The 27,037-nt window shown below is 42.3% G+C and overlaps 1 protein-coding gene across 9 annotated transcripts in view; it reads left to right on the forward strand.

Moving 5' to 3' along the window:
- Positions 1-27,037, forward strand: part of sipa1l1 (signal-induced proliferation-associated 1 like 1) — a 374,611-nt gene that overhangs the window by 340,758 nt on the left and 6,816 nt on the right. For 8 of the 9 annotated variants that reach the window (XM_072569220.1, XM_072569226.1, XM_072569224.1 and 5 more), the window contains 4 exons: positions 8,512-8,674; positions 18,387-18,606; positions 19,573-19,719; positions 26,067-26,178. In XM_072569220.1, coding sequence (XP_072425321.1) covers positions 8,512-8,674; positions 18,387-18,606; positions 19,573-19,719; positions 26,067-26,178 — 642 coding nt within the window. The remainder of the gene's footprint in view (positions 1-8,511; positions 8,675-18,386; positions 18,607-19,572; positions 19,720-26,066; positions 26,179-27,037) is intronic. The other variant, XM_072569229.1, reaches the window with a different exon arrangement.

The raw sequence follows: 27,037 nt of genomic DNA on the forward strand, positions 1-27,037 counted from the left end.
AACTCTAATCACCTGTATGTATAGCTATTCTGTGAGACTTGTGCCTACATATTGTCTGGTTAAATGTCAGATGGTATCATGCTTCCTATGCTTTGCATTTCTATTGGGAAGTACAGCTAGCTCAGCAAAGCGAAGTCAAGAATGTGAGTCATCATGCATGACACTAGCAAGTCCTGTTGAATCTCTCTTGGTGAGAAAACGTTAATCAATGTGAAAGTGTAAAGTACATTTTTGGATACATAACATTGGAATGTTGAAGGGTTAAAAAATTATTTTTAACAATATATTTTTGCTGGGGTGGAAGAGTCCAGAACTAGGGGGCATAGGTTTAGGGTGAGAGGGCAAAAAGTTTTTTAAAAGGGACCAAAGGGGCAACTATTTCACGCAGAGGGTGGCGCATGTGTGGAATGAGCTGCCAGAGGAAGTGATGGACGCTGGTACAATTACAACATCTAAAAGGCATCTGGATGGATATATGAATGGGGAAGGTTTAGAGGGATATGGGCCAAGTGCTGGCAAATGGGACTAGATGAGGTTTGAACATCTGGTCGGTGTGGATGAGTTGGACCAAAGGGTAAGTTTCCATGCTGTACATCTGATTGGTTCTATGACTCTGTGGTAAAAATACAAACATGTAAAGATCTGTAATAGACTGTTCAGCCCCTTGAACCTGCCATTTGGCTCTTGTGATTTTAACCTCAACTCTATATTCCTGCCCACCTGTGATGACTTTTCACCTGCATAGAGTCGTAGAGTCATAGCGATATACAGCATAGAAACAGATCCTTTGGTTTAACTCGTTCATACTGACCAGATATCCTAAATTAATCTAGTTCTGTTTGCCTCCATTTGGCCCATATTCCTCCCAATCCTTCCTATTCATAATACCCATCCATATTTTAAACGTTGTAATTGTCCCAGCCTCCCCTTCCTTTGGCAGGTCATTCCATACACACACCACCCTATGTGTGAAAAAGTTGTCACTTGTTTAAAAAGAATCTATTCGCATTTTTCTTAGAAATATTTAAAGATTGTTTTTCTACTGCATTATCAGGGAACGAATTCCACAAACTCATGATCTCTGCAATAAAATGTTTTACCTAATCTATGTTTTAAATAGGCAGCCCTTATATTTAAACAGTGATCTCAGTTCAAGACTCTCCCATAAGAGGAAACATCCACTGCAAATCCAACTTGTCAAGGCCCCTCAGGATCTTTTATATTTCAATCAAGTCATCTCTTACTCTTCTAAGGTCCAGCTGTTACAAACTAGCCTGTCAAACTAGTCCTCATAAGAAATCCCACATTTTCCAGGATTAAGCTGATGAATCTTTTTTGTTCTGCCTGCAGTGTTATAGTTATAGGTCCAACCAGTCCATGTTGAACATAAACCCAAACTAAACTGCTCCTGGCCCATATCCCTCCAAACCTTTTCTATTCGTGTACTTATCCAATGTATTTTAAATGTAGTAATTATGCCCACATCCATCACTTTCTCAGGAAACTCATTCTACATGTGAGCCACCTCAGTGTAAAAAAAATTCCTCCTGTCTCCTCTCACCTTAAAAATGTGCCCCAATGTCTTAAAAGACAACACCATAAACTCTATCTATACCCCTTATTACTTTAATATAGTGTCACCTCTCAACCTCCTACGCTCCAGTGAAAAAAATCCCAGCCTTTATAGCCTTTGCTTATAATGCAAACCTTCCATACTTGGCAACCTCCTGGTGAATTCTCTTGAACCCTCTCTAGCTTAGTAATATCCTTCGTGTGATGGTTGTTTTCAACTTAGCAACATGCAAACGTCTTAGATTGTACTTGGCTTGAATTTATATAAAATGCCCTAACAACAATGTATGTGACAAGATGCTCAGGCTTGTTAACATTGATGATTTACCATAAGGCTTATTACCTGACACAACTTTTAACCTTTACGATCTTCATAAAAGAGAAACGAAGCAAGCATCAAAACTTGGCAGGCGAGAAGGAAGAGATGACCAAAATGTTTGCATTTTGCCTTTAAGAAGGTGACCAATACTGTAAACAGATTTCAGATGTAGTCACAGGATAACTGAAGCATCACCTTGCTTTTTTTTTAAACTTCATTCCCATCGCAATATTTGATAACATATTATTAGTTTTCCCAATTATTTGCTGCACCTTCACTCTAATGCTTGTGATTAATGCACTAGGACACCTAGATCCTTTTGCATGTCAGGGCTCTGCAATCTCTCACCATTGAGATCATTTTTAATTATTCTTCCTGCCAAAATTAACAATTTCACATTTTCCCACACTGTCATGTGCCATATCCTTTCCCACTCACTTAACATCCACCAGTTTTGCTTTATCCACAGCTAATATTACGTTCTCCAAGACTCCAGTAAATTGATTTAAGCATGATTTTGCCTTTACCAAACGACCGAATCAACACGGACATTTACTATAAACCGACCGACTCCCGCAGCTACCTAGACTACACCTCCTTCCACCCTGCCCCCTATAAAAACACCATCCCATATTCCCAATTCCTTCGTCTCCACCGCATCTGCTCCCAGGAGGACCAGTTCCAATACCGTACAACCCAGATGGCCTCCTTCAAAGACCGCAATTTCCCCCCAGACGTGGTCGATGATGCCCTCCACCGCATCTTCTCCACTTCCCGCTCCTCTGCCCTTGAGCCCCACCCCTCCAACCGCCACCAGGACAGAACCCCACTGGTCCTCACCAACCTCCATATACAGCGTATCATCCGCTGTCATTTCCGCAACCTCCAAACTGACCCCACCACCAGGGATATATTTCCCTCCCCTCCCCTATCAGCGTTCCGAAAAGACCACTCCCTCCGTGACTCCCTCATCAGGTCCACACCCTCCACCAACCCAACCTCCACTCCCGACACATTCCCCTGCAACCGCAAGAAATGCAAAACTTGCGCCCACACCTCCCCCCTTACTTCCCTCCAAGGCCCCAAGGAATACTTCCATATCCGCCACAAATTCACCTGCACCTCCACAAACATCATTTATTGCATCCGCTGCACCTGATGTGGCCTCCTCTATATTGGGGAGACAGGCCACCTACTTGCGGAACGTTTCAGAGAACACCTCTGGGACACCCAGACCAACCAACCCAACCACCCCGTGGCTCAATACTGCAACTCCCCCTCCCACTCCACCAAGTCCTTGGACTCCTCCATCGCCAGACCATAGAAACACAACGGTTGGAGGAAGAGCGCCTCATCTTCCGGCTAGGAACCCTCCAACCACAAGGGATGAACTCAGATTTCTCCAGTTTCCTCATTTCCCCACCATGTCTCAGTCAAATTCCTCGAACTCAGCACCACCTTCCTAACCTGCAATCTTCTTCCCGACCTCTCCGCCCCCACCCCACTCTGGCCTATCACCCTCACCTTAACCTCCTTCCACCTATCGCATTTCCAATGCCCCTCCCCCAAGTCCCTCCTCCCTACCTTTTATCTTAGCCTGCTGGACACACTTTCCTCATTCCTGAAGAAGGGCTGATGCCCGAAACGTCGATTCTCCTGTTCCTTGGATGCTACCTGACCTGCTGCGCTTTTCCAGCAAAACATTTTCAGCTCTGATCTCCAGCATCTGCAGTCCTCACTTTCTCCTTGAAGACTCTGCCTGATTACCAAGTGTCCTGCTATAATTTCCTAATAATAGATTTTCACATCTTAATGAAGACCGATGTTAAGCAACTGTCTTGTAGTTTCTTGCTTTATGTCTCCCTCCCTTGTCTGATTAATCTCACATAAAGGTGGTATTTTGAACTGAACACTAAACTTTGAGGTGGGAATGTGAGAGATCATCCACTGTGGATCCAAGAAAGATAGGTAAGAGTATTTTCTAAATAGTGAGAAACTATGACCTGAGAAGGAGTAGAGAGATTGATGGTCAGTTCAATATCACTAAAAGCTAATGTGTGGGCACAAACTAATAGGCAAATGGAATGTTGGTGGTCTTGTGAATAGTTGTGTTACAGTTCTAGGAAACACTATATAAGCTGTTTAACCTATGTTGTTCAGTTCAGTTCTGGCAGCATGATTGAAGAAGGAGATATTGGAAAAGGTGCTGCATAGATTTGCTATAATGTTACTGAGGCTAGGAGGTAAATTATGAGGAATGATTGTACTAACTCAAGTATTGAAGATTAGGGATGAAATAATTGTTTTGAGAATTGCAGAACGTGATAGCTTAGATAACAAAAAAGAAATCCACTGCTAGAAGAACCCAAAACATGTCAGGCAAGCACCCTTTGCTCAGGCGGCAGGGAAAATCTTAAATAAAGGACCAGATTTTCACAGGAGACTCCATTAACCTTCAAAATTGTGGGAAATCCTGCTGACATATTTCTGACAGATCTGATTTTTGCCTGTTGGCTGCCCATGTCCTTACTTGCATAAAGTTCCATTCATACATAATCCTGAGTTTGAGAAGAAAGTCCTGAGATACTAGTCCTGTTGGACAGATATGAGGGAGAAAGACTTTGAGGAGGATGGCCATAAGTCAAATCAATGCAAGTAGCTTAGAGTCTGCCTGGACAGGGAGGAGCAGAATAAAAATGTCTAAGTAATAAAGACAGCAAAATTGGGGGGAAGAATGAGAGTGTCAAAATGCATTTAATGGCAGGTGTAAAGCTAGTAAGTTCAGTTGTTATGGCCTAAATTGGAAAAAGCAATGTAAGTAGTAATAGGGATGAGTTCCTGATGAAGGAACTTCAGGAGTTGGTCTCTAAGCTAAAATGCAGAACTGATAATCTTTGGATTGTTGACTGAACCATATGAAATTTGGCATTGGAGCATGTACCTGGAGAATTAATCCATGGTAAAAAGTCTAGAAATATTCATTTTTATTGGATGCTGAAATAAGAATCCAAAAAGATGCTTAAACTGTAAAGTGAAAAGAGATCAAAGTTATGTTGTCTGTACAATATTTCTCCCGTTGCCTGCAACAAAACACAGGAGCTGGAACCAAGCATGCATTTGGAGGAATCAATCGTATTTTTAAAGAGCAGGTCAAGTTGTTATAGTCCTACCAGACCAAAGGGCTGCACTCTTGTTAGAGGGGGATGACTGGTGGTAAATTTTATCTGAGGGCCACCATGCCTCTAAGTGAAAAGGTTTAGAAGGAGAGCCCTTCAGGGTTAGTTATCTCATTTGGCTGGACAGCTGGCTTGTGATGCAACACGATACCAATAGTGAGAGTTCAAATCCTGCACTAGCTGAGGTATCCAATCATGATAGACATGACTGAAACATACAAAAATGATCAGAGCTAGGAATAATATATTGCAGGGTATTATAGATTTAGAATATATGGAAAGTGAAAAGGGAGGTGGAGTAGCATACTGGAGTACTTACAATAATAATGCTTGAAGAAAAAAGGACATAGCTATCAGTAAGACCAAAGTAGAAGCCATATGGGCAGACAAGACAGCTAATAAATGGCACTACTACATGTTGCCTACAAAACACTGAACAGTGGAAGAGAGATCCCAGCAAGAAATAATGCAAATAAATTAAGGAATTGAGCAGAAAAAGATAGGGCAGAGTATCCAATCCCCATCACCGCAATGTTTGCTTTGGAGGTGGAGTGGGCAGTTAATTGGATGGAAAGAGTTTGGGTGGCAACCTTGCCATCTTCCTGCCACTAGCCAATATAGTCCCCTGTGGGAAGGTGAGTACACAGGCCTGCTCACCTATATACTAATTGAAATCTTCAAGCAGCTAGCTAATGCTTGCTTAAGGGCCTCACCTACCACCAGTAGTATGCAACCAGCAGTAGGTGAGGGAGTCATCACATGGGAGGCCTGGAGAGAGAGGACTTTTCTGATAGACTTGCAAGATCCTAAGGTTGGTCCCTACATTCAGTGGTGCTTGGTGAAGGGTTGAAGAATGGCATTGAGAAAGCAGGCTTTTGCTTTGATGCATTTCACAGGAGTCAATCTCACGTCATTCACCTGAATATAATATGGATGCATTTAAGGGGAAACTATAGAAGAATTTGAAAAAGTGAATAGATGACTGGTGAATTTAGATGAGCAAAGATTAAAAAAGACTTGAGTGAAGAATATACACCAGCAGGACTAGTTGATATGAATGATTTATTTCTGTGCCTTAAGTCCTATGTAATCCCGTGATTGCTAAGCTACATTAAGGTATTGATTAATGAATTTTGAAATTCTCATCATTTTTGAATCCCTCCATAACTTGGTCCCTCTCTAAAATTCTAATCTTGACAGTTGAACATCCCTCTCTGCTATTCTCTAATTGTGCTGTCATGAGTATCCCTGATTATAACTTTTCCACCATAGCCGACAGCAACTTTAGCTACCTAAGCTCCATTTCTTCAGGTATCTTACCTCTTCAGGGATACCTACCTCTTCAGGAATACTTACCTCTTTGTCCTAGCATTTGGTCATCTGCAATATCTCTTGATGTGACTTGGTACCAAATGTGCTTTATAATACATTTCAGAACTGGCTGAACATTTTATTACTTAAAAGTTATGTATACATGTTCGTTGCAAGTTCTATGTAAGAGGACACTCCACTTATTTATTTTCCTTAAGAGCATTACTGATCTTTGAACAGCTGAAAGTGCAGGGTATTGTTAAGTTTCATTTTTAACAATGAGATTGTTGTGGGAAAGAAAATACATTGACTGATTAACCAAATCTCTCACTCTTCAGTAAGTTGTTACTTCCCTTACAATTTGTGTACAACTTCAGGAAAAAGTGCAGCAAAAGTGAAAAAATTGGAAAATCAAAATAGAAATAGCTATTAGTTGGGAGCATTATTGGTTGCTGCCTATATTGCTCAGCCATGTTCTAGTGTCAGCTAATTTACAGAAATAAATTTGCCAAACCTCTGTCCACCTTAGGATTTGTCCCATTAACCAGTTAGGTCTTGCCCCCAGCCCTTGAACCCACATGTAAAACATCGTACAGCATGGAACCAGCCTTGCAATGCTGGCACCAATAGCCACATCTATAATAGTTTCATACTTCTTGCAGAGTCCATAAATACCCTCCTCTTCCTCATTTATCGTTGCTGTGTGTGTGTGTGTGTGGGAAATTTCCACTCCCTACCATTTCCATGCAATCTTGTAAATCTTTACTCTCTGAATCATTATCCAATTCCATTTTGAAAGCCACAATTGAATTTTCCACCTCCACCATCTGAGGCAGTATATCCAGATGCTAATCACTCACTATGTAGTAACAGTTTTCTTATTGTCTCCTCCGGTTCTTTTGTCAGTCAGTTTGAACCTTTATCTTCTGGTTCTTGATCATTCTGTCATCTATTACCCTAGCTCCATTTGTACGTACTGAATCAAAACTGCCTAGGTCTGGCCTCCACAGCAACACATCAATGCTCTGCCAACTCTCATTGGTGCTTTGATGTTTTTTACTCAACTTTCCTTCCCTGTCTCCTTCCAGGTTATGCAAAGCAGAGCCTGGGTGGTCACTTCTGGAGCAACCTGAAAGGGCTGGCAACTTCAAATGGAATGATCAATTTCAATCATTATTTGAGTTCAAACTTGCTTGGAATTTTTAAAGCCGATATCTGCAGGCTAAATACTTGAGTGAAATGAAAAAAATTAAGTAATTTTCTTGAAAGAATATGTACAAATTGCACATGCTGCTTATACCAAGGTGCTGGAGTTGCTGAATGACACATGGTAACACAATTCATGTGGCTCAGGGTCCAAATGAGAGAGAACATGGGTTATCTAATGTAATAGTGGAGATTGTTGTGGAAGAGGAACAGAGGGAGCACATTTCTTTTACTCAGTGGGGGAGGGACCAAGCTCTCCTTCTATTCCAGCTACTCCAGCAGTAGGTATTGTTCTGCCTGACCTCAGTCCTCTTCCATTCCTTCTGTAAACCAAGGGGGAATCCTCCTTCAAGATGTTCATGATCAAGTATCCACTTTTCTTTTGTCTATTAAGATGGCTTACTGCTGCATTGACTTTTCTTAGGGGAAGTCTTCAGAGGATTTCTAGAATAAATGTTGATGATGTAATGAGAATATTTCCCTATTTGTTTTTAAATTCCTCTTTAGAAGGTGAACATCATAATTGTCACATATCTTTCAGTAGTACTCAGTCTTCAAATGCAACTTGTTTACTTCATTTGTTAAGAGAGCAACTATTCATGTTCTATCCACTAACATTTTGTGTAGTCTCTTCAGTGAGTACCAGCAAGCAAGCTTTAGTGGCAACCATCCTTAACAATCCTCTGGGGTGCTGTTAAGAGTGCACGTTCAACTTCTTAAACCAGTATGGTGTCTTGTGGTAAACTTCTCTTGCTGCTTAAGAGCCTGATTTATTTACCAAAAGAGACTGAAGAAACTCCTATCTGTTGAGCTTTAAGCAAATATATGCCACTGATATTATTTTTAATATATGGGCACCTGCATAAAACCGTACACTTTAAGTTGCATAACAAAGGATTGCAATTGATCGTTTAATCTCTTTACCAGGCGTCATCACAGCGATGTTTGCGAAATTACACAGACAAAGCTGCGAGGTTCAGTTCGAGACTTGAGGTCTCCTAAGAGGTCATCAAAGTCAACAATTGAAGAAGACTTGAAGAAGCTAATTAACCTTGATAGTCCTCCTCCGGACATTGGCAAAGATGGGAAGGTATGCAAGTTCAAAGTGACTCTACTGTATTTGTGAAGACGGACCTGATCAAAACTTCCCAATCGTTGCTTTTAGTATGCTCCTTTCTAAATCATCTCCCTTTCCCTCATTTAAAATGTGCTGCCCTGCTGCTAACTTTAAGTTAATTGTATGGTAACTTAAAACAGTAGTTAACTTCATGGTAAAGCATTTCAAACATTGCTTACTTTTAAACTTGCCGTTTGTGTTAAATACTTTTAACCTGAAAAATGCAGGTTTCCTGTGAAACTTTGGGAGTTTTGTTTATGAAGCCAAATTTTGCAAAATCACTTACTATTTCATGTGTCATCTTATCCGATGCCTTTGAGGTTTGCTGCAAAGATTCCCTGTCTAGCATCCTCTTACATGAACATAGTATCTGATGAATGCTTGCAACACTTGCTTGGAGCTTGTAAAATACTTTTAAAGGTAATTGTATGACAAGTCTCACATCTTTCATTAACCCTAATCTCTCTGCAGGACTGTGGGGTGATGGCTGCTTTTGCAGAGTGTCCCAGTCTAGTTTGTTGCCTACAGTATTCACATAGAGCAGAAAGCACAAATGTTTTTGCTAAAAGTATTCAGCGCACTTGACAGAGCCAATTACATTGAGGCAACCCTCACTGATGGAACCTATTCATGTACATTGCAGCAAGGAACGTTTCTTCAAAAGAAAATTAGTAATTTTTCTTTTCACTGAAAGATGTTTTCTTCCAGTGCAACATGAAGCATGTTTGGATTCAGTATAGCCCAATTGATTACAGAATAACGCTCCCACTTGTCTGCTTCAATAATGTGCCTTAAATCAAAGTAAAAAGGGCATGAATTTAAATGTTTCCATTCCACACCAGCTTCCAATAGCTGGCTTACCTGAGCAAGATTGGTGGATACTGTGCATTTAACATTGGAACACTGTACAGTGAGTATTGACAAAGGTCCTAGTTAAAACGGTCCCTGTACTCACCCATGCAACCAACAGCTTTTGATGTTCGCAGTATGAGCTGATTTTGAAATTGGCATCACATGTCAAAAGTAGAGAGTGTGGTGCTGGAAAGCACAGCAGGTCGGGTTGCAAGCGAACCCATTCCCGATGAAGGGCTTTTGACAAAATATCAATTCACCTACTCCTCGGATGCTGCCTGACTTGCTGTACTTTTCCAGCACCACACTCTCGGCTCTGATCTCCAGCTTCAGCAGTCCTCACTTTCTCCTGGTTGATTTTAACCACGTGTCAAAAGACCTGTGAGTATCTCAGGTACTTGAGAGGTTTTGTTCTTTGTAAAAGGTTATACCATTGGTTTGTAGAGATTTAAAGTGGAATCATTTTACTCTTTCTATGGCTTGCCACAGTTAAAAACCTATCCTTTGCATGGATGCAGGTACAAATATCAGAAGGTTAGGTTTATCACAATAGTGAATGTTAATTATTGCAGAAAATGTCCAAAGCTATAAATAATTAATGTAAATGAATAATTCACAAAATTGATCATTTAAAAGCCAAGCAGCAGAGCTAATTGCTAAAAATGTTTTTTTTTTAATTAGGTTGAGTTAGAGTGGGGTGGATTAAAAAAACACAGGCACAAGTCCTGATTACTAAAGGAAGGTGATGAGCACCAGGGTTGAGTTAAAGAGTTGATTTGAGCTGGGCCCCCAAGGAATTTGTGTGAAAGTGAGATTGCCTTTCAGCCTGGTTTTTCTTGTTGTCCAGTCTGCTTTTTCACAAAGGTTTTGGGGGAGGTAGGAGGAGGTGAAGGGAAAGATGTGAAAATGGCTCAGACAAACCCATCCATGCACACTCATTCTGACGATCCCTAACAGACAAGGATGATTCTCTTCCACTAGCAGGGTGAGTTCATAGTTCATAGTTTCCAGCCCCACTCCAGGTCCTAGCTCCCAGCCCTGCCATGTATTCACCATTCCCCTAGATCTCTCCTCACTGAGGTCGAATGTTTAGTCCTCAGCAAAGGCCTCACCTTTATCCTTTTACACTCCCACATTAATGAGTTCAACATACGCTGCGATCTTGAGTGTTTCTTCTGCCCCTCCTTCTCCAGGCCCACTTTTCAACCAAGACTAACAGAAGACCCCTTCTCCAGCCTCCAACACACCCTATTCACCCGGACACCCCATGCTGGCTTGTTACCAGCCCTTGACCTCTTTGTTTCAAACTGCAGCTGTGACATCGACTGCCTCAACCTGTCCAACCGACTCACCCACTCCAACTTCCCGCCCTCACAATGCGTAGCATTCCGCTCCAACCCCAACCTCACCGTCAAACCTGCAGACAAGGTGGGGCGTGGTGGTCATGTGGTGCACTGAACTCTACACCATTGAAGCCAGTAGCCAACTCTCAGACACCAGCTCCTATTGCCCCCTTGATCACGACCTCACCTCCCACCACCAAACCATCATCTCCTGCACCATCCACAACCTCTTCACCTCTGGGGATCTCCCATCCACAGCGTCATTGTCCGTGAACCCCACACTGCCCAATTCTACTCCGACCGAAGATCCACAAACCTGACTGCCCCCGTTGATCCATTGCCTCAGCCTGCGCCTGTCCCACTGAACTCATCTCTTCCTACCTTGACACCAAACTGTCTCCCTTAGTCCAGGAGCTCCCCACCTACATTTGTGACACCACCCTCGCCCTTCACTTCTTCCTCCAAGATTTTTGTTTCCCCCGCCCCTAATGTCTCATCTTCACCATGGACATCCAGTCTCTGTGCACATCAATCTGCCATGATGAAGATCTCCAAGCCCTCTGTTTCTTCCTCTCACGCCATCTCAACCAGTAGCCTTCCACCAATACCCTCATCTGCCCGACTGAACTGGTCCTTGCCCTCAACAACTTTTCCTTCCAATCCTCCCACTTCCTCCAAACCAAAGGGGTATAAATGGGCACCTGCATGGGACCCAGCTATGCCTGTCTGTGTGTCAGGTATGTGGAACAGTCCATCTTCCACAGTTAGATCAGCACCACCCCCCATCTGTTACTCCGCTATATCGATGACTGTATCTGCGCCACCTCGTGCTCCACGAGGAGGTCAAAATGTTCACCAATTTTACCACCTTCCACCTGACCTCAAATTCACCTGGACATCTCGGACACCTCCCTCCCCTTCCTGTCCTCTCCATCACTGTCTCCAGCAACCAACTAACCATAGACATCTACTACAAGCCCACTGACTCCCACAGCTACCTAGACTACACCTGCCCCCACACTACCTCCTGCAAAAACACCATCACTTATTCCCAATTCCTCTGCCTCCGCCACATCTGTTCCTAGGATGACCAATTCCACCTCAAAGTCCCATACGGCTGCATCCTTCCAAGATTGGAACTTCCCTGCCCACATGGTTCACAATGCCCTCCAGCACATCTCCTCCACTTTATGCACCACCGCCCTTGAACCCCACCCCTCCCAACGCAACAAGGACAGAGCTCCCCTGGTCCTCACCTTCCACCCCACCAACCTCCACATATTTCACATTGTCCTCCGCCACTTCCGCCACCTCCAATGGGTCCCACCACCAAAGATATATTTCCCTCACCACCCCTATCAGGGTTCCAGAGAGACAATTCCCTCTGCGACTCCCTTGTCAGGTCCACGCCTCCACCACCCACACCCCACTCCTGGCATCTTTCCCTCTCACCTCAAGAAGTGCAAAACCTGTGCCCACACCAGTCCCCTCACCTCCATCCAAGGCCCCAAGGGATCCTTCCACATCCGTCAGAAATTTACCTGTATCTGTACCAACATCACCCACTGCATCTGTTGCACCCTGTGTGGTCTCCTCTACATCGGAGAGAAAGGACGCCTTCTTGCAGATCGTTTCGGAGAACATCTTTGGGACACCCACACCTACCAATCCCACTGTCCCATGGCTGAACACTTCAACCAACCCTCTACTCCATCAAGGACATGCATGTCCTGGGTCGCCTCCATAGCCAAACAGTTACCACCCAATGCCTGGAGGAAGAATACCTCATATTCTGCCTTGGGATAGTGCAACCACATGCAATAAATGTGGACTTCAATAGCTTCCTCATTTCCCCTCCCCCCCCCCCCCCCCCCCCCCCCCCCAACATTATCCCAGTTCCAAGCCTCCGACTCGGCACTGCCCCCCTGACCTATCAATCACTTCCCCCCTCTGACCTATCACCTTCTCCCTCACCTTCATCTATTTATAGCTTTCTCAGCTACTACCTCTTCCAACCCCCCTTCTCATCCCCTTCCCATTTATCTTTGAATCCCCAGCCCACAAACTTCATTCCTGATGAAGGGCTTATGCCCGAAACACAGATTCTCCTGCTCCTCGGATGCTGCCTCACCTTCTGTGCTTTCCCACCAACACACTCTGGACTCTGACCTCCAGCATCTGCAATCCTCACTTTCTCCTGCCTTCATAGGTGGCTGTACAGATTTATACAGCTTCTGTAAGCTCTGTTACACTTGGAACAGAAGGTGGTTGCAGAACGGGATGGGTAAGGCATTGATGTCATAGTGCACTCCTTACGCTGTTTTCGCCTGGCTTCTGGCATGTCTTGAGGTGCTTGACACCTTCCCGAATGCTGCTCCTCCACTTTGGATGGTCTTGGGCCATTGATTGCAAGTGTCTGTAGGAATTTCTGTTTGTTAATGAGGCCTTGAAGGTATCACCAAAGTGCTTCCTGTGTCAGTCATGTGAATGATGTCCCCAGCCCATCATAGCCAATCAAGAGTGGTCACTCGATTCTAGTGATGTTGGCCTAGTCGAGGGCGCTGTCATTGGTGTGTCTTTCCTCCCAGTGGATTCGCAGGACCTTGCATGACCGTGTTGATGGAACTGCTCCAGTACCTTGAGGTGTCTGCTGTAGACAATCCATGTCTCCGAGCCACGTAGGAGAGTGGCCATGATCTTGGTGTCGGATCTGATGTTGTTCTCCTCGAACACCCTTTTCCTTTGGTGTCTGAAGGCAGTGCTGGATCTCTTCAATAGTTGCTTTGGCTGACAGGACACTTCTGAGGTATTGGACGCAGTCAATGTTCTTTAAGGCGTCCCCGTGAATAATGATCACTCGCCCACACACTTGAATTTGTGTGGAACTTTGAGTCATCTTGGGAGATTCCAGAGTGCATTACAAACAATATATTACAATTGATGATGCAGTCCCAATTTGTATGTAGATTAACATGTTAGCCAATTCATATGCAGCAAAGTACCTGACGTAGTAAGAAGATGAATGTGAATATGATAGTGATGGTTGAGGAAAGAATTCTTTCCCTGTGATATTTCAATCATGCAGGGGATTTCCAATGTCCAGCTGATTAGACAGACCTGGGAGCAGTGAAACTGAACATATAAATGATGGTATTCACTTCTTTGCTGGATAAGTTGTCCACCCAAATATGTTTTTCTCCGCACTCCAGCCCCCAAACTTTGGCCTGCATTTTGTCCAAGTTGTACTTCAGAGACTTAAATGTAATCTAAGCAGACGCATCAGCCAGGTACTTGCTGTGGTTTTGGGATGTACTGTTTTTCATTAAAGCTATGATAAGTAATAAAGCACTACCCAGATAGAAAAAGAAACTTCCCACAATACCCAAGAAAAATACTACAAATTTTCTTTGCTTTACATTTTCCCAGAACTGACACCATTAAGATAGGCCTTGTAGTCATATGTTTTTTGCAATGAATTCTATAGAATTGATTGAATTGTTGTATGCAAGTTGTTTGTCACTACAAATTCCTCCCATTTCTACACTCTTATCACTCTTTCTATTCCCTTGAATCTGTAATCAAGCCTCTTATTAAATACAGCAATTTTATTGCCTTCATTCTTGTTGAAAGAAATTCTTCCTAATATTCTGTTTGATTTGTGAATGCTATCTTATATTTAAACTTACATATTTTGAAGTCAGAAACAAGTAGAAATAGTTTTTTTAAACTGTTCTGTTGAACCTCTTCATGCTTTTAAAGGCCTTCAGTATTCGAGAGGAAAGAACGCAGTCTGTCCAATTATACTTAACAATTACATTATCTTAATTATAGCAAGCCAATGTAAATCATTTCCGCCCTGACATTCTTTTTGTACTATGCCAGAACTATTCAAAATATGTGTGGTCTAATCAAGGTTCCATATATGTTGAATATTTCCTTTTTGTTTTCATATTCTACACATCCAGAATGTGTAGCTTTTGCTTGCATTCTTTATCAATTCATCAAAGAGTCTTGCTACTTCTTAAGTATTTCCTTTAAGAAAAGTGATCATGGACATTGCTCTCTTCAAATCAACATTTCTCAAGATGTAACTAGGTTCCAAAGACTGCTTTGTTGGAATGCTGTGACATCATGAAAGGAGCTTCAGGAATTGCATTCTTTTCTCTGTGTCTGTGCCCCCACCCCTTTCTATCACAAACATGATAGCACAGAAAGAGATAAACTAGTGCAGATGGATTAAATTAAGTTCATCAATGCACTTGAAACAAATCTGATGTTATGTGAACAGGATTGATATGTAAAAGTTAGGGTCATGGGTTGAGAGAGAATTTTGGAGTGTAAATGAGAGTAATGATGATAGATGGCAAAAGTAAGTACTAAGAAGACCCATTGGTGTAGGAAGTAATTAACTATAATATAACTATTATCTGTGAGAATGGATCTGGATCAGACAAATTGGAATCAAAGGTTGGCAGGAAAGAAGAAAGTATCGGAACAATGTGCTGCCTTCAAAGGAGAGGAAGGTTGGTCACAATCAAGGTATATTTGTGTGAAAAGGAAGAGCAGGGCAAACAAATCTACAGCTCTTTGAATGAAAGATGATGTAGGAAGGTAAGGTTAGAAAGAAACAATGTGTATATCATAGTTGATGTAGGATAATGCACTAAAGCAACTGGCCGAATGTAAAAGGTTTAAAGTGGATGTGATAAGCCAATAAGAGCTACAAAGAGTCTGAAAAGAGACTGGCAACAAAACAAAGTTGGAATCCTAACATTATCTGCATACATAATAATTGTAAAAGTGTCATAAAACGGATTGGACCGATTTAGGGACCAAAAAAGGGTTTACACAAGAGGCATGGACCAAAACTGAGGTATTCAAATGAATACATTGTCTCTCTTTTCCAAGGCAGATGCTGCTACTTAAATCAGTGAAAAACAAGTTAATTAATACACTAAAAGGATTTAAAATTGATAAGAAAGGGTATTGACAAGGTTATTTGTGCTTAAACAAAAACCGATATTGCTGGAGAAACTCAACACATCTGCCTGCATCGTGAAGAGACAAAAATACTGCAGATGCTGGAATTCAAAGTAGACAGGCAGGAGGCTGGAAGAACACAGCTAGCCAGGCAGAATCAGGAAGTGGAGAAGTTGACATTTCAGGTGTAACCCTTTTTCAGGACTGGGGGTTGGTGTGGGGGGAGTTGCACATAAAGGGGGAGGCAGGGGCAGGGTGGTGAAGTGGGGGTAGGTGAAGACAGGTAGAGGATATGGCTGATTGGTCAATGACAGGAATGAATCCAGTAGGCGGCGTGGAACAGTGGAAGGGAGGGGGAGGGAGGTTTTTTGAAATTGGAGACCTCAATGTTGAGTCCTCTGAGCTGTAGGGTGCCCAGGTGGAAGATAAGGTATTGCTCCTCCAATAGGAGCTGTGGTTTGTTTTGGCAATGGAAGAGGCCAAGGGAGGTCATGTTAGAAAGGGAATGGTTGGGGAAATTGAAATGGGCGGTGACTGGAAGGTCCACTCGGCCACTGTGGGCTCAGCTGCGATGCTCAGTGAACTGTTCCCTAAGTTTACATACAGTCTCCCTGATGTAGAGAAGACTACATTGGGAGCACCTGATGCAGTACACTAGGTTGGAAGAGAGGCAAGTGAACCTATGTCTGACCTGGAAGGACTGTTTGGGGGCCCTGGATGGAGGTGAGGAGATGGTGTACTGGCAGGTTTTGCATTTTTATGGTTGCAGGGGAAGGTACCAGGGGATTTGCAGGGATGGTGTCAACCAAGGGCTGCCAAAGGGAATGGTCCTTGCGGAAGGCTGTGAGGGATGGGGAGGAGATGATGTTCTTGGTGGTGGGGTTTATTTGGAGTTGACGGAAGTGTTTGAGGATGGTATGTTGGATGCGGAGGCTGGTGGGGTGGTAGGTGTGGATAAGGGGGACTCTGTCCTTATTGTGTTGGGAGGGGGGGGTGCTTAGAGCAGTGGAACGGGGAATTGAGTAGACAGGAAAGAGGTTGGAAGAACACAGCTAGCCAGGCAGCATCAGGAGGTGGAGAAGCTGACGTTTCAGGTGTAACCCTGGGGCACCACAACCAAGATCTGCACACAGGATTTGCACAGGCATTTATTTAATTTCAAACAGGAGTCACTAAGCAGTATCAAAAGCAGAATACACTGTCTGGCTTGCCCTCCAAAACTCCAGTGGCTGTTATTACCTTTGGCAGCTCCTGCATTGCCACCCGGGCTAAAATACCTTATGAGGCTAGATCAGAGTTTAGATTTGGGGTTTCCTGCTGAACCTTTGAGTTAAATGGTGAGGAAGAAGAAGCTAACTAACATAGGCTTCATGGTGTTGACCTTCTGCATCCCTTAGGCCATGGTCTGTGCCTTTTGTTACCATCAAGGCCATGTTGAGACTCTAGTTCCCTTCATCAAGGTCTTTATGCAGGCAAATTAAAATCTGTCTTTTTAAATTTTGGATGGATTTTCCTTCAGGACTGGGGATGAGTGTGGGAGGAGTTGCAGATAAAGGGCGAGGCGGGGCCAGGGTGTTGAAGTGGGGATAGGTGAAGACAGGTAGAGGGTATGACTGGTTGGTCAGTGGCAGGAATGAATCCAGTAGGTGGCAGGGAGCAGTGGAAGGGAGGGGGAGGGGCTGGGAAGGGAGTCTGGGGATGGGGAAAGCTGTCTAGATGGCAGAGGGAGGAAAAGCATCTATGAAGAGATAGCAGAGTAAACCTGTCAAGTCCAATGATTCTCCTTCAGAACTAGACTGGTCGCTGGACTCAACATTAACTCTGCTTACTTCCCACAGATACTATTGGACATGCTGAGTTCCTGCAGCAATTTTTGTTTTTGTTTCAGATCTCCAGCATTCGCAGTTCTTTGTTATGTTATATCCGCAGTTCTTCGTTTTATTTTATTGAACTTAAAGTTGTTATGGCATTAGAACTGCATGAGATGCAGCCACGAGTATTGGTAAAATTGCAAACAGAAATTAGAGGCACTAGCCATAATTTTTCAATCTTCATTTGGCTCTAGGATGGCATCAGTGAGGACTGGAGAATTACAATATGTGTAATCATTAGCCCAGTAACTACAGGCAATTCAGTTTAATTTAAGTAATGAGGATATTTTTGCAAGCAATAATATGCAAGTAAGTTACTGGTCACTTTGACTCTTAGAATAACTAGTGCAGACTTGATGGACTGAAATGGCCATCTGCACTAGAATGATTTTGTGATGTTTATGAGGTTCATTCATTATAAATCCTAGCACTAATATGCTGTGAAGGCTACTGTAATCTGTCAAGAATGTAATTTGAAAATGAAACTTGCACTCTTAAGCAAAAATAAAATCAGTTTTTCTAAATCTGTTCCCTGGATATGAAGCTTGTCCTGTCTGTTGTTTGACACACATTCTCTGTTCCTTATCTCCAATTTTAAATGGATGAATTTACTTTGGTTTTCCTTTTGTCTTGATATAGCTGTCTCTCCCAGATACGCCAACAACAAGGAAGCCATTGCATCGGACCTTGTCTGATGAGAGCATCTACAGTGGCCAGAGAGAGCCTTCATTCTCGAATGCGCACACATCACTCCTGGACCAAGCCTTGCCCAACGACGTCCTGTTCTCCAGCACCCATCCCTCCCTGCACTACACACTGCCAGGCCGTAAGCATGGACAGTCGATAAAATCTCATCATGGTGGGTAGTATTCACAGGCCCCGCTGTTTTGTCTGAGTAAAGCGATCTGTGGTGCATTTGCTGCTTTTATTGTGACAAAGGGAGTTTATATCCTGATTTTTGTTTGCTTTTATCCCCCAAGGTGTGATTTTACTTGAGGTGCAGTTCTGTTGGAGCAGACCTTCTCTTTCCTCTCCAACTATGGCTATGGTTTGAGCTTAGACAGCGAAAGTCAGGATGGTTTCAACCACATGGGGCATCACCACCAAGATCTGTACACAGGATTTGCACAAACATGTATTTAATTTCCAACAGGAGTCACTAAGCAGTCTCAAAAGCAGAATACACTGCCTGGCCTGCTCTCCAAAACTCCAGTGCTTCTTATTACATTTGGCAGCTCCTGCATTGCCACCTGGGCTAAAATACCTTATGAGGACAGATCAGAGTTAGATTTGGGGTTTAATGCTGAACCTTTGAGTTAAATGGTGAGGAAGAAGGAGCTAACTAACATAGGCTTCATGGTGTAGACCTTCTGCATCCCTTAGGCCATGGTCTGTGCCTATTGTTACAATCAAGGCCATGTTGAGACTCCAGTTCCTTTCATCAAAGTCTTTATGCAGGCAAATTAAAATCTGTCTTTTTAACTTTTGGATGGATTTTCCTCCAAATTTTGTTTCACCACTAGTTTAGCCAGTTTAACCTCTGAAGGTGAAACAATGTAAGTTACAATCCAAGCTCACGTGCTATTTTAGAGATTGAATTTCATCATTTCTCAGTCAGGACATGTACTCTGGAAATGGGTTCGTTGGAAGAAGATGATTGTGGTTTTAAAATAAAGCACATTTTTTAGAAAATGAAGTGTAACAATCATTTTCTTTCTTTGGCTTGATCCAATTTTCTAGTCTCATTTTAAATTAATTTATTGATTTGTCGTAATTAACTTATCTGATAATCAATGTTTGGTTAATATTTTACGTTATCCTACAGTTGAACTTTCTGCATCCGATGGTTCCCTTTCTGATATTCATGAACGAAGGCGGCAGCCACTGCCAGATCCAGGCCTTATGCCCCTGCCCGATACAGCCATGGGCTTGGAATGGGCCAACCTTGTGGATGCAGCAAAGGCATTTGAAGGTAACACTGTTTTTTTGCTCTATGCTGTCATGTGAAAATAATCAGTAATAGTTTTCATTTTTTCTAATGGCAATTTCACACAAGGAGCTGGAGTGAGACAGGTGGAAATTCTTAGTTTTCACATTTTCAGAATTTCATACAGATTGTTGAGTACTGATTTGTGCACAGATATCAATCATAATTTAAATTTGTCAGTGTTTTAGTTGCTTTAGACATTGATGTTTCAAGCTGAAGTCACTCTTTGTACATGTGGTTCATTCATGAATTACTGATGCTTGAACTTATCCAATGTGTTCATATGTATCTCGCTCAAGGCATGAAAAACTGATGTGTAGCAATGGGTTTTATTTTAGCATCCATTCTGTGCCAGAAATATCCCCCAAATAGCCATATAATGGTTGACCTTAAAATTGTATTTAAGGAATATCGGTTCAAGAAGAAATGTTGACCAGAAAATCAGGAGAGCTGCTTGTTCTTTAGCTGTGTCTTGAGATTTTAAAAAATCAGTGTAGTGCTGGAAAAGAACAGCAGGTCAGGCAGCATGCAAGGAGTGGGAGAATTGACGTTTCTGGCATAAACCCTTCATAAGGAATGAGGCTTGTGTGCCGGGTAGCCAAGTCATAAATGGGATGGAGGTGGGGCTCGAGGAAAGGTAGCTGAGAATGCAATTGGTAGATTAAGGTGAGGGAGAAGAGGGTGGAGTGGATAGATAGGAAAGGTGATCGACAAGTCAGGAGGGCGGTGTCAAGTTGGAGGCTTGGGACTGGGATAATGTTGGGGGAGGGGAGATGAGGAAACTGGTTGATATCCAAATTGATTCCATGTGGTTGCAGGGTCCTGACGTGGAATATGAGGCTTTCTTCCTCCAGGTGTCAGGTGGTAAGGGTTTGGCATTGGAGGAGGTCCAGGACCACCATCTTCCAAAATCGCAATTTCCCTTCCCACATGGTCTATGATGCACTCCAATGCATGTCCTCCATTTTCCACACTACCACCCTTGAACTCCACACTTCCCAATGCTGGACCCCCGCTGGACTTCACCTCTACCCCACCAATCTCTGCATACATAGCATCATCTTCTGCCACTTCACCACCTACAAATGGACCTCACCACCAAAGATATATTTCCCTCCCAACCCTATCAGCGTTCCCTGGAAACTATTCCCTTCGCAACTCCCTCGTCAGGTCCACGCCCCCCCACCAGCTCACATCCCAATCCTGGTACCTTCCCCTGCCACCACAGGAAGTGCAAACCCTGTGCCCATACCATTCTCCTCACCTCTGTCCAAGGCCCCAGAGAATGCTTTCATATCCAACAGGAATTTACCTGTACCTCTACCAATATCATTTACTATTTCCGTCGCACCCGATGTGGTCTCCTCTACATCAGGGAGACAGGAGTCTCCTTGCAGATCATTTCAGAGAATATCTCTGGAATACCTGCACCAACCAACCCCACCGCCTTGCAGCTGAACACTTGAACTCCCCCTCCTGCTCTGTCAAGAAAATGCCTGTCTTGAGCCGCCTCTATTGTCAAACCCTTACCACTTGACACCTGGAGGAAGAATGTCTCATACTCTGCCTTGGGACCCTGCAACCACATGGGATCAATGTGGATTTCAACAGCTTCCTTATTTACCTTTTCCCCCCCCCCCCACATTATCCCAGTCCCAAGCCTCCAATTTGACACCACCCTCTTGACTTGTCCATCACCTTTCCTATCTATCTATCCACTCCACCCTCCTCTCTGACCTATCACCTTCTCCCTCACCTTCATCTACCTATTGCATTCTCAGCTACCTTCCCTCTAGCCCCACCTTCCTCCCATTTATCTCTCGGCTCCCCTGATGAAGAGTTTATGTCTGAAACATCAATTCTCCTGCTCCTCTGCTGCCTGATCTGCTGTGCTTTTCCAGCACCACACTCTTGACTTTGATCTCCATCATCTGCAATCCTCACTTTCTACTATCTTTAAAAATCACCCAACCCAACAGAATGGGTAGATGGTGTTTTTTTTCTTGGAAGAAGCGCTTACTACTGCTGCACTTTGAGCCAAAATCATGGAAAACTTTATGACCCAAAAGTTGTTAAACACTAGCTTTAAGAATTCATTACTATATTTCTTTGTCTTCACTCCCCAATACCCACAATGAACACATTCTTATGCATCTTCCTTTCCAATTTAAATTCACTGTTATTACCTCCACTTATCATTCAAGTTATTCTTCCCCCTGGTAGTTATCCATTATTGCCATGGTAATATAAAATTTCACGGGATAGTCTAGTTGCTGTTTCCCCACATACTGAAGTTCCCCTGTTGTCTTCCAGTTGTCAGTCATGGACCTAAGGGGCAATATTTTCACACACAGGCTGGTGCATGTATGGAATGAGCTGCCAGAGGACGTGGTGGAGGCTGGTACAGTTGCAACATTTAAAAGGCTTCTGGATGGGTATATGAATAGGAAGGGCTTAGAGGAATATGAGCCAAGTGCTGGCAAATGGGACTAGATTAGGTTGAGATATCAGGTCAGCATGGACAAGTTGGACCAAAGGGTCTGTTTTGGTGCTGTATGACTCTATGTAGTGTAGATGAGAACTGGCAAAATGCACCCAAAGCCGGGTACGTTCTAGCACCAGCCATGACTAATTCTAAGCATTGTCACATTACCTGCATGTTTGTCTTTTAATTGTGCTATAGGTTAGTTCTGTAGATTTTATATGATATTGATTCATGCTTTATCAAAAGGCAGAGTGAAGTTTAATTATTATGGCATGGCTTGATATTTAGAACTCTGAGAACTGGGATTTAAACAATTCTGCCTTATCCTCTTGGGTATATTAAATTCCTTAGGGCCCTCAGCGATTGTGGATCTGTTACCACAGCATCTTGAGAAATTGTGCTGATATCTCGTTTGCGTGCCTGAGGCTTATGGGAAATTAGGTCTGTCATTTAAAAGCCGGTCACATTTTCACATAGTGAAAGCTTGGATTAGTGGTGCTTCCATGATTTGACAGGCTTATCTGTGGAGTGGATTAGTGCCTTCTGAAAATCTTTTGTTCTGGCTACAAGAGATGGCCTAAGCGCACTCATTAATATGACATAATTTGAGAGCTTAGCATATAGAGAGAGTTACACAAAGAATGTAGCATCTGGTGTACGAGGCATAATCTTTATATTTTTCTGCTGTTAAGGCTTTCTTTTAGATTTTTACATTGTGAATGATTTAATGGGACCCATATGTGCTTTTCATTGTTAAAAACTCCTGATAATGATGAAAATGATAGGATAATCCATCTGCTTTTAGGAAATGAGCAAAGGTCAGCAGCCTTTCTCAGATCTTTTCAAGGCCCAGAAGCTCCTGCATGCTGCAAATAAGTGGGTCAATAAAACCAAGCAATTTGGGTTAGGATCTGTATTGAACTCTGCGCGTTGCCATGAAAATGATTGCAGCCATCTTCTAACATCCTGTTAATAAAAAGTGCACAGTTATTTTTTCTTAAGCTAATGTACCTTCGCTTACATTTTCTTTCCCATGTGCCAATATGCTTAACAGTAAGTGAGAGGAGCAAGTCTTATTTTCAGACCATAAGCAAGCCAATCTTCTGCATTTACTGATTAAAATTAAGGCAGCATAAAATATCCTTAATTATACCTAGATACAAAATGTGTTTTGTTTCTCTTTACTACTTAATCTTTGAAGTAAGAACTGGGATTTCTTGATATTCCTTCCCAGTCGAACTTGCATAGTTTTGTTTCACTTTATGCTTGCAGGAAGGATTCTTCCTCATTAAAATGCCTGTACTGGCAAACTTGTTGCATGGGGAGTTTGGATACATTTTGCCTTCCTGATGCCACCATTCACTGTTTTCTGAGATCCCTAACACAATTAATGGATTAACATCATGCTTGCCATCAATTAAGAATGTTGAAGTCAGCTCATGAGGCTGGAGGGTTAGTGGGATTCCCAATATTGCATTGGAAATTCCACCAGTAGAGGTAGTAGCTGTTGATGTACATAGTAGTGAGAGGGGCCACCTCCTGCTTTTAACAAAAGCCTACGGCTACCATGCCATCTTTTGTAGAAGGGGTGACCTATGGCCACAGCCATCGCTATTGCAGTATGCTGGTTGAAAAAGTAATTTTGTAAAAGTAAATGAAGAACTGAACCTTCATGTTTGCTGCTGCGTAACCAGCTACTTTCACTGGCTGGGTAGGCCACTTAATTAGTTTTATTGGTAGATAGCTATTATGTCCCAAATTTACAACCTTTGTGCTGTTTTTGAAATGATAAATCCAGGAAACTGGCATCAGCAGAGGCAAAGTCTAACGCTGCCTAATCCTTTGAAAATCCTGCCCTATGTCTAGACTCTTGCCCACAGGAAGGAGGTCTTCCAGGCTCCTTCTCTCTTTAATGCATTTGTACTCTGGTCCCTTGAAGCTGTAACTTTGTGACTCCTGAGAATGCTACTAATGACCTATGGCTGTCACATCCAGTAGAATATATTCATATGCATATGCTATGTGGAAAATTGCAGTTTGTGCTAGAGTCATTGTTGCATTCTTCTTTTAATTGGTTCTTTCAAATTCCTCCTGTTGATTGGTCCTTATTTTGTGCAACTCTGGATTTTTTTTTCCAAAACCAGCACAAACCTGAAGATGAAAAATATATTGGTTCAGATGTTCCTGTTGATGCGAAGATGTCCATCCCATGTTGACTGTGTCTTAAACTTCCCTCTTAACACTTTATGCCAGAGCTTTTGCATCTTCTGCTCCTGAAGGAATGCAGTAATATGTGCCATTACTGGGAAATTGTTGATCAAAATTCCAGCATAGTCACAGATTGTTTTTCCGACAAATAGGGTGGATGCCAGGGCCGGGGAATGGAAGGGGAAGGTGGTCATGTTGAATGTTGTCAGAGGGGACTGTCGGTATTTGGTGAAGGTTGTCTGTGGGAATGGGCAAAGGTGACTATTTTGGGAGCATGTGGCTGAAGATTGCTGCTGGAATGCTTTGGCACTCTTGCTGGTTTATTTGAGAGTTTATCTGGTTTTAAACATGCGAAATTAAAAAAACCTCCCAATTAATCTGTATTAAAAGAAAAGCAGGGTTTTTAAAGTGCCATCAGTTCAAGTCTCCCATGTTCTGAACATCTGATCCTACTTTGTTGGAGTCATGGAGAATCTAGCAAGGTTAAACCAATAATTGGCATTTTAAATTTAAACTTAATTGGACTAAGTCAAACTTAAATTGAATGTAAGAAGACGACGCAGTGGTAATGTCACTGGATGAGTAATCCAGAGGACATAATTTCAAATCTCATCATAACAGTTGGTGAAATTTAAATTCAGTATGTAAATCTGGAATACAAAAGCAGATCTCAGTAATGGTAATCATAAGACCATTAATCATTGTCCAAAAAAAAACCTTGCTTCACCCTTTAGGGTAGCAAATTTGTGTTGTTTCGTCTGGCCATATTTGACTCCAGATCCACAGTAATATAATTGACTCTCAGCTGACCTTTTTAGATTGGCCCAGCACACTACTCTGTTCAAAGCTAATTAGCTTCGAACAACAAATTTTGGCCTTGCTGGTGATGCCCATAAAAGAATAAGGAAAATCTTCCTGCTCAAGTACTGTACGTGTACATTTGTTGGGAGTGCTTCAGTTTTCAACTATATGTTATTAGCATATGTTAATATTAATGTTTGGGCCCATTGTTTACAATTCTGCTGCTTGGGGTAGTTTGCGTGTGCATAGTGTGAAAAGTTCTCAGATGCACCATTGAAATTTGCTTTGAAGATTAAATTAATTCTTTCATATTCTGAATGTTTAAAAAATCAGAGCTTTTAAAGATAATAGTGGTATGACACATGATTATGCATAACAAAAAATGCTTGAGCAATGTATCCAAATTTCTGATCTCCTCTTAACTGAGAGGCCACATTGATGCATGCTGCAAATGTTCCATTCCCTGCTCAATCAACAGGTGTTACATTTCTCGGAACTGGTGAAGCTTTTTTCTCCTTTGACGGAATACTTGATGAGGGAGAGGCAATGTTCTGTGTTTCAAACTAATTCAGAAATCTGCAGTCACCTTACAGAAGGGAGATCTATTGTCAACAAAGATTGAAATGAGGTGGAAAGTAGAGGAGGGAGCATAATTATCTCTTTCAGTCACGTATCCTGACAGATGATCACAGCGTGGCATCAATAGCCACAATCAAGCCATTATTTCATGCAAACTACATAACTGCAGAAGTTTAAACGAGAGTTAGAAATGTTCATTAATTTATGCAAAGACCATGTGCAAAGTAACAATTAGCTGTTTTCCTCCTTCAATTTCCAGTTCAGAGAGCTTCTTTATTTGGTGTTGATTCAGACCACAGACCTGACAGCTTATTGCTTGATGGTAACAATCAGGCAGACAGACATCCATCACCTCAAGCTGTACCCAGAAGGTGAGTCATAATATCTGAGGAACCCATGGAATGATGGTTACTTCAGTGTGCACAAACAAAGTGAAAAATAACCTTCTACTGACTCTTGAAGCCAAGCCATACAGCATTACATGGTCTCATCAGCTACCTCCTTCTTTTCCTCCAACAGTAGTTTTTGAACAGTGCAAGCTTCAAACACTTTTATTACACAGTAGACCACATAGTATATATTTCAGCTTTTCTTATATTTCTTGAACCTTTCTCTTTTATTCAGCTGCTGAAGAAAGTCTGCTCCCCAAATTGAATTAGGTTTCTCAGTGCAGTTGAGGTATCTAAAGAGCCAGAACTTTCCTTTTGAAGGTGAAGCTTCATCAAGGATCATACTATTATTCAGTTAGCAAAGCCCACATACCAAAGTTCAATCACTGTGCTGCAACATCCACATTGCGCATGAGCAATTAATGTTCAAATCCAGCAGATTCATAACAATTGCAGTATGGCTAAGGGTGAACTGCTGTTTGTGTAAATAGTGTACCTGGACCAATAGGTTCTGCAGATATATGATTTGATTATTGAAGTACATGCATCCAAAATAAAATCTGGAAACGCAAAGCCATTCTATCTTCTAAAAAATAAATATGACTTCAAATTTTGCTTAGTGACATTCAAAATGTTAGAATTGGTTGGACATTGATTGTCCATTCTGATACTTAACTCATGGTTTCCTCAATGATGTACCAGAGAAAAGTCAAGAGTTGATAACCAAAAGACAGAACAAGGGTTGAAATTGGGAAAGTGCGACTGGGAATAAGTTTCTCTTCCTTGCTCATTCAGTAGATATGGACCACTTCATTTAGAGTAGGGTTCATGATCACATCAG

Source organism: Chiloscyllium punctatum, chromosome 4 (assembly GCF_047496795.1).
Source record: "Chiloscyllium punctatum isolate Juve2018m chromosome 4, sChiPun1.3, whole genome shotgun sequence".
NCBI lineage: Eukaryota > Metazoa > Chordata > Chondrichthyes > Orectolobiformes > Hemiscylliidae > Chiloscyllium > Chiloscyllium punctatum.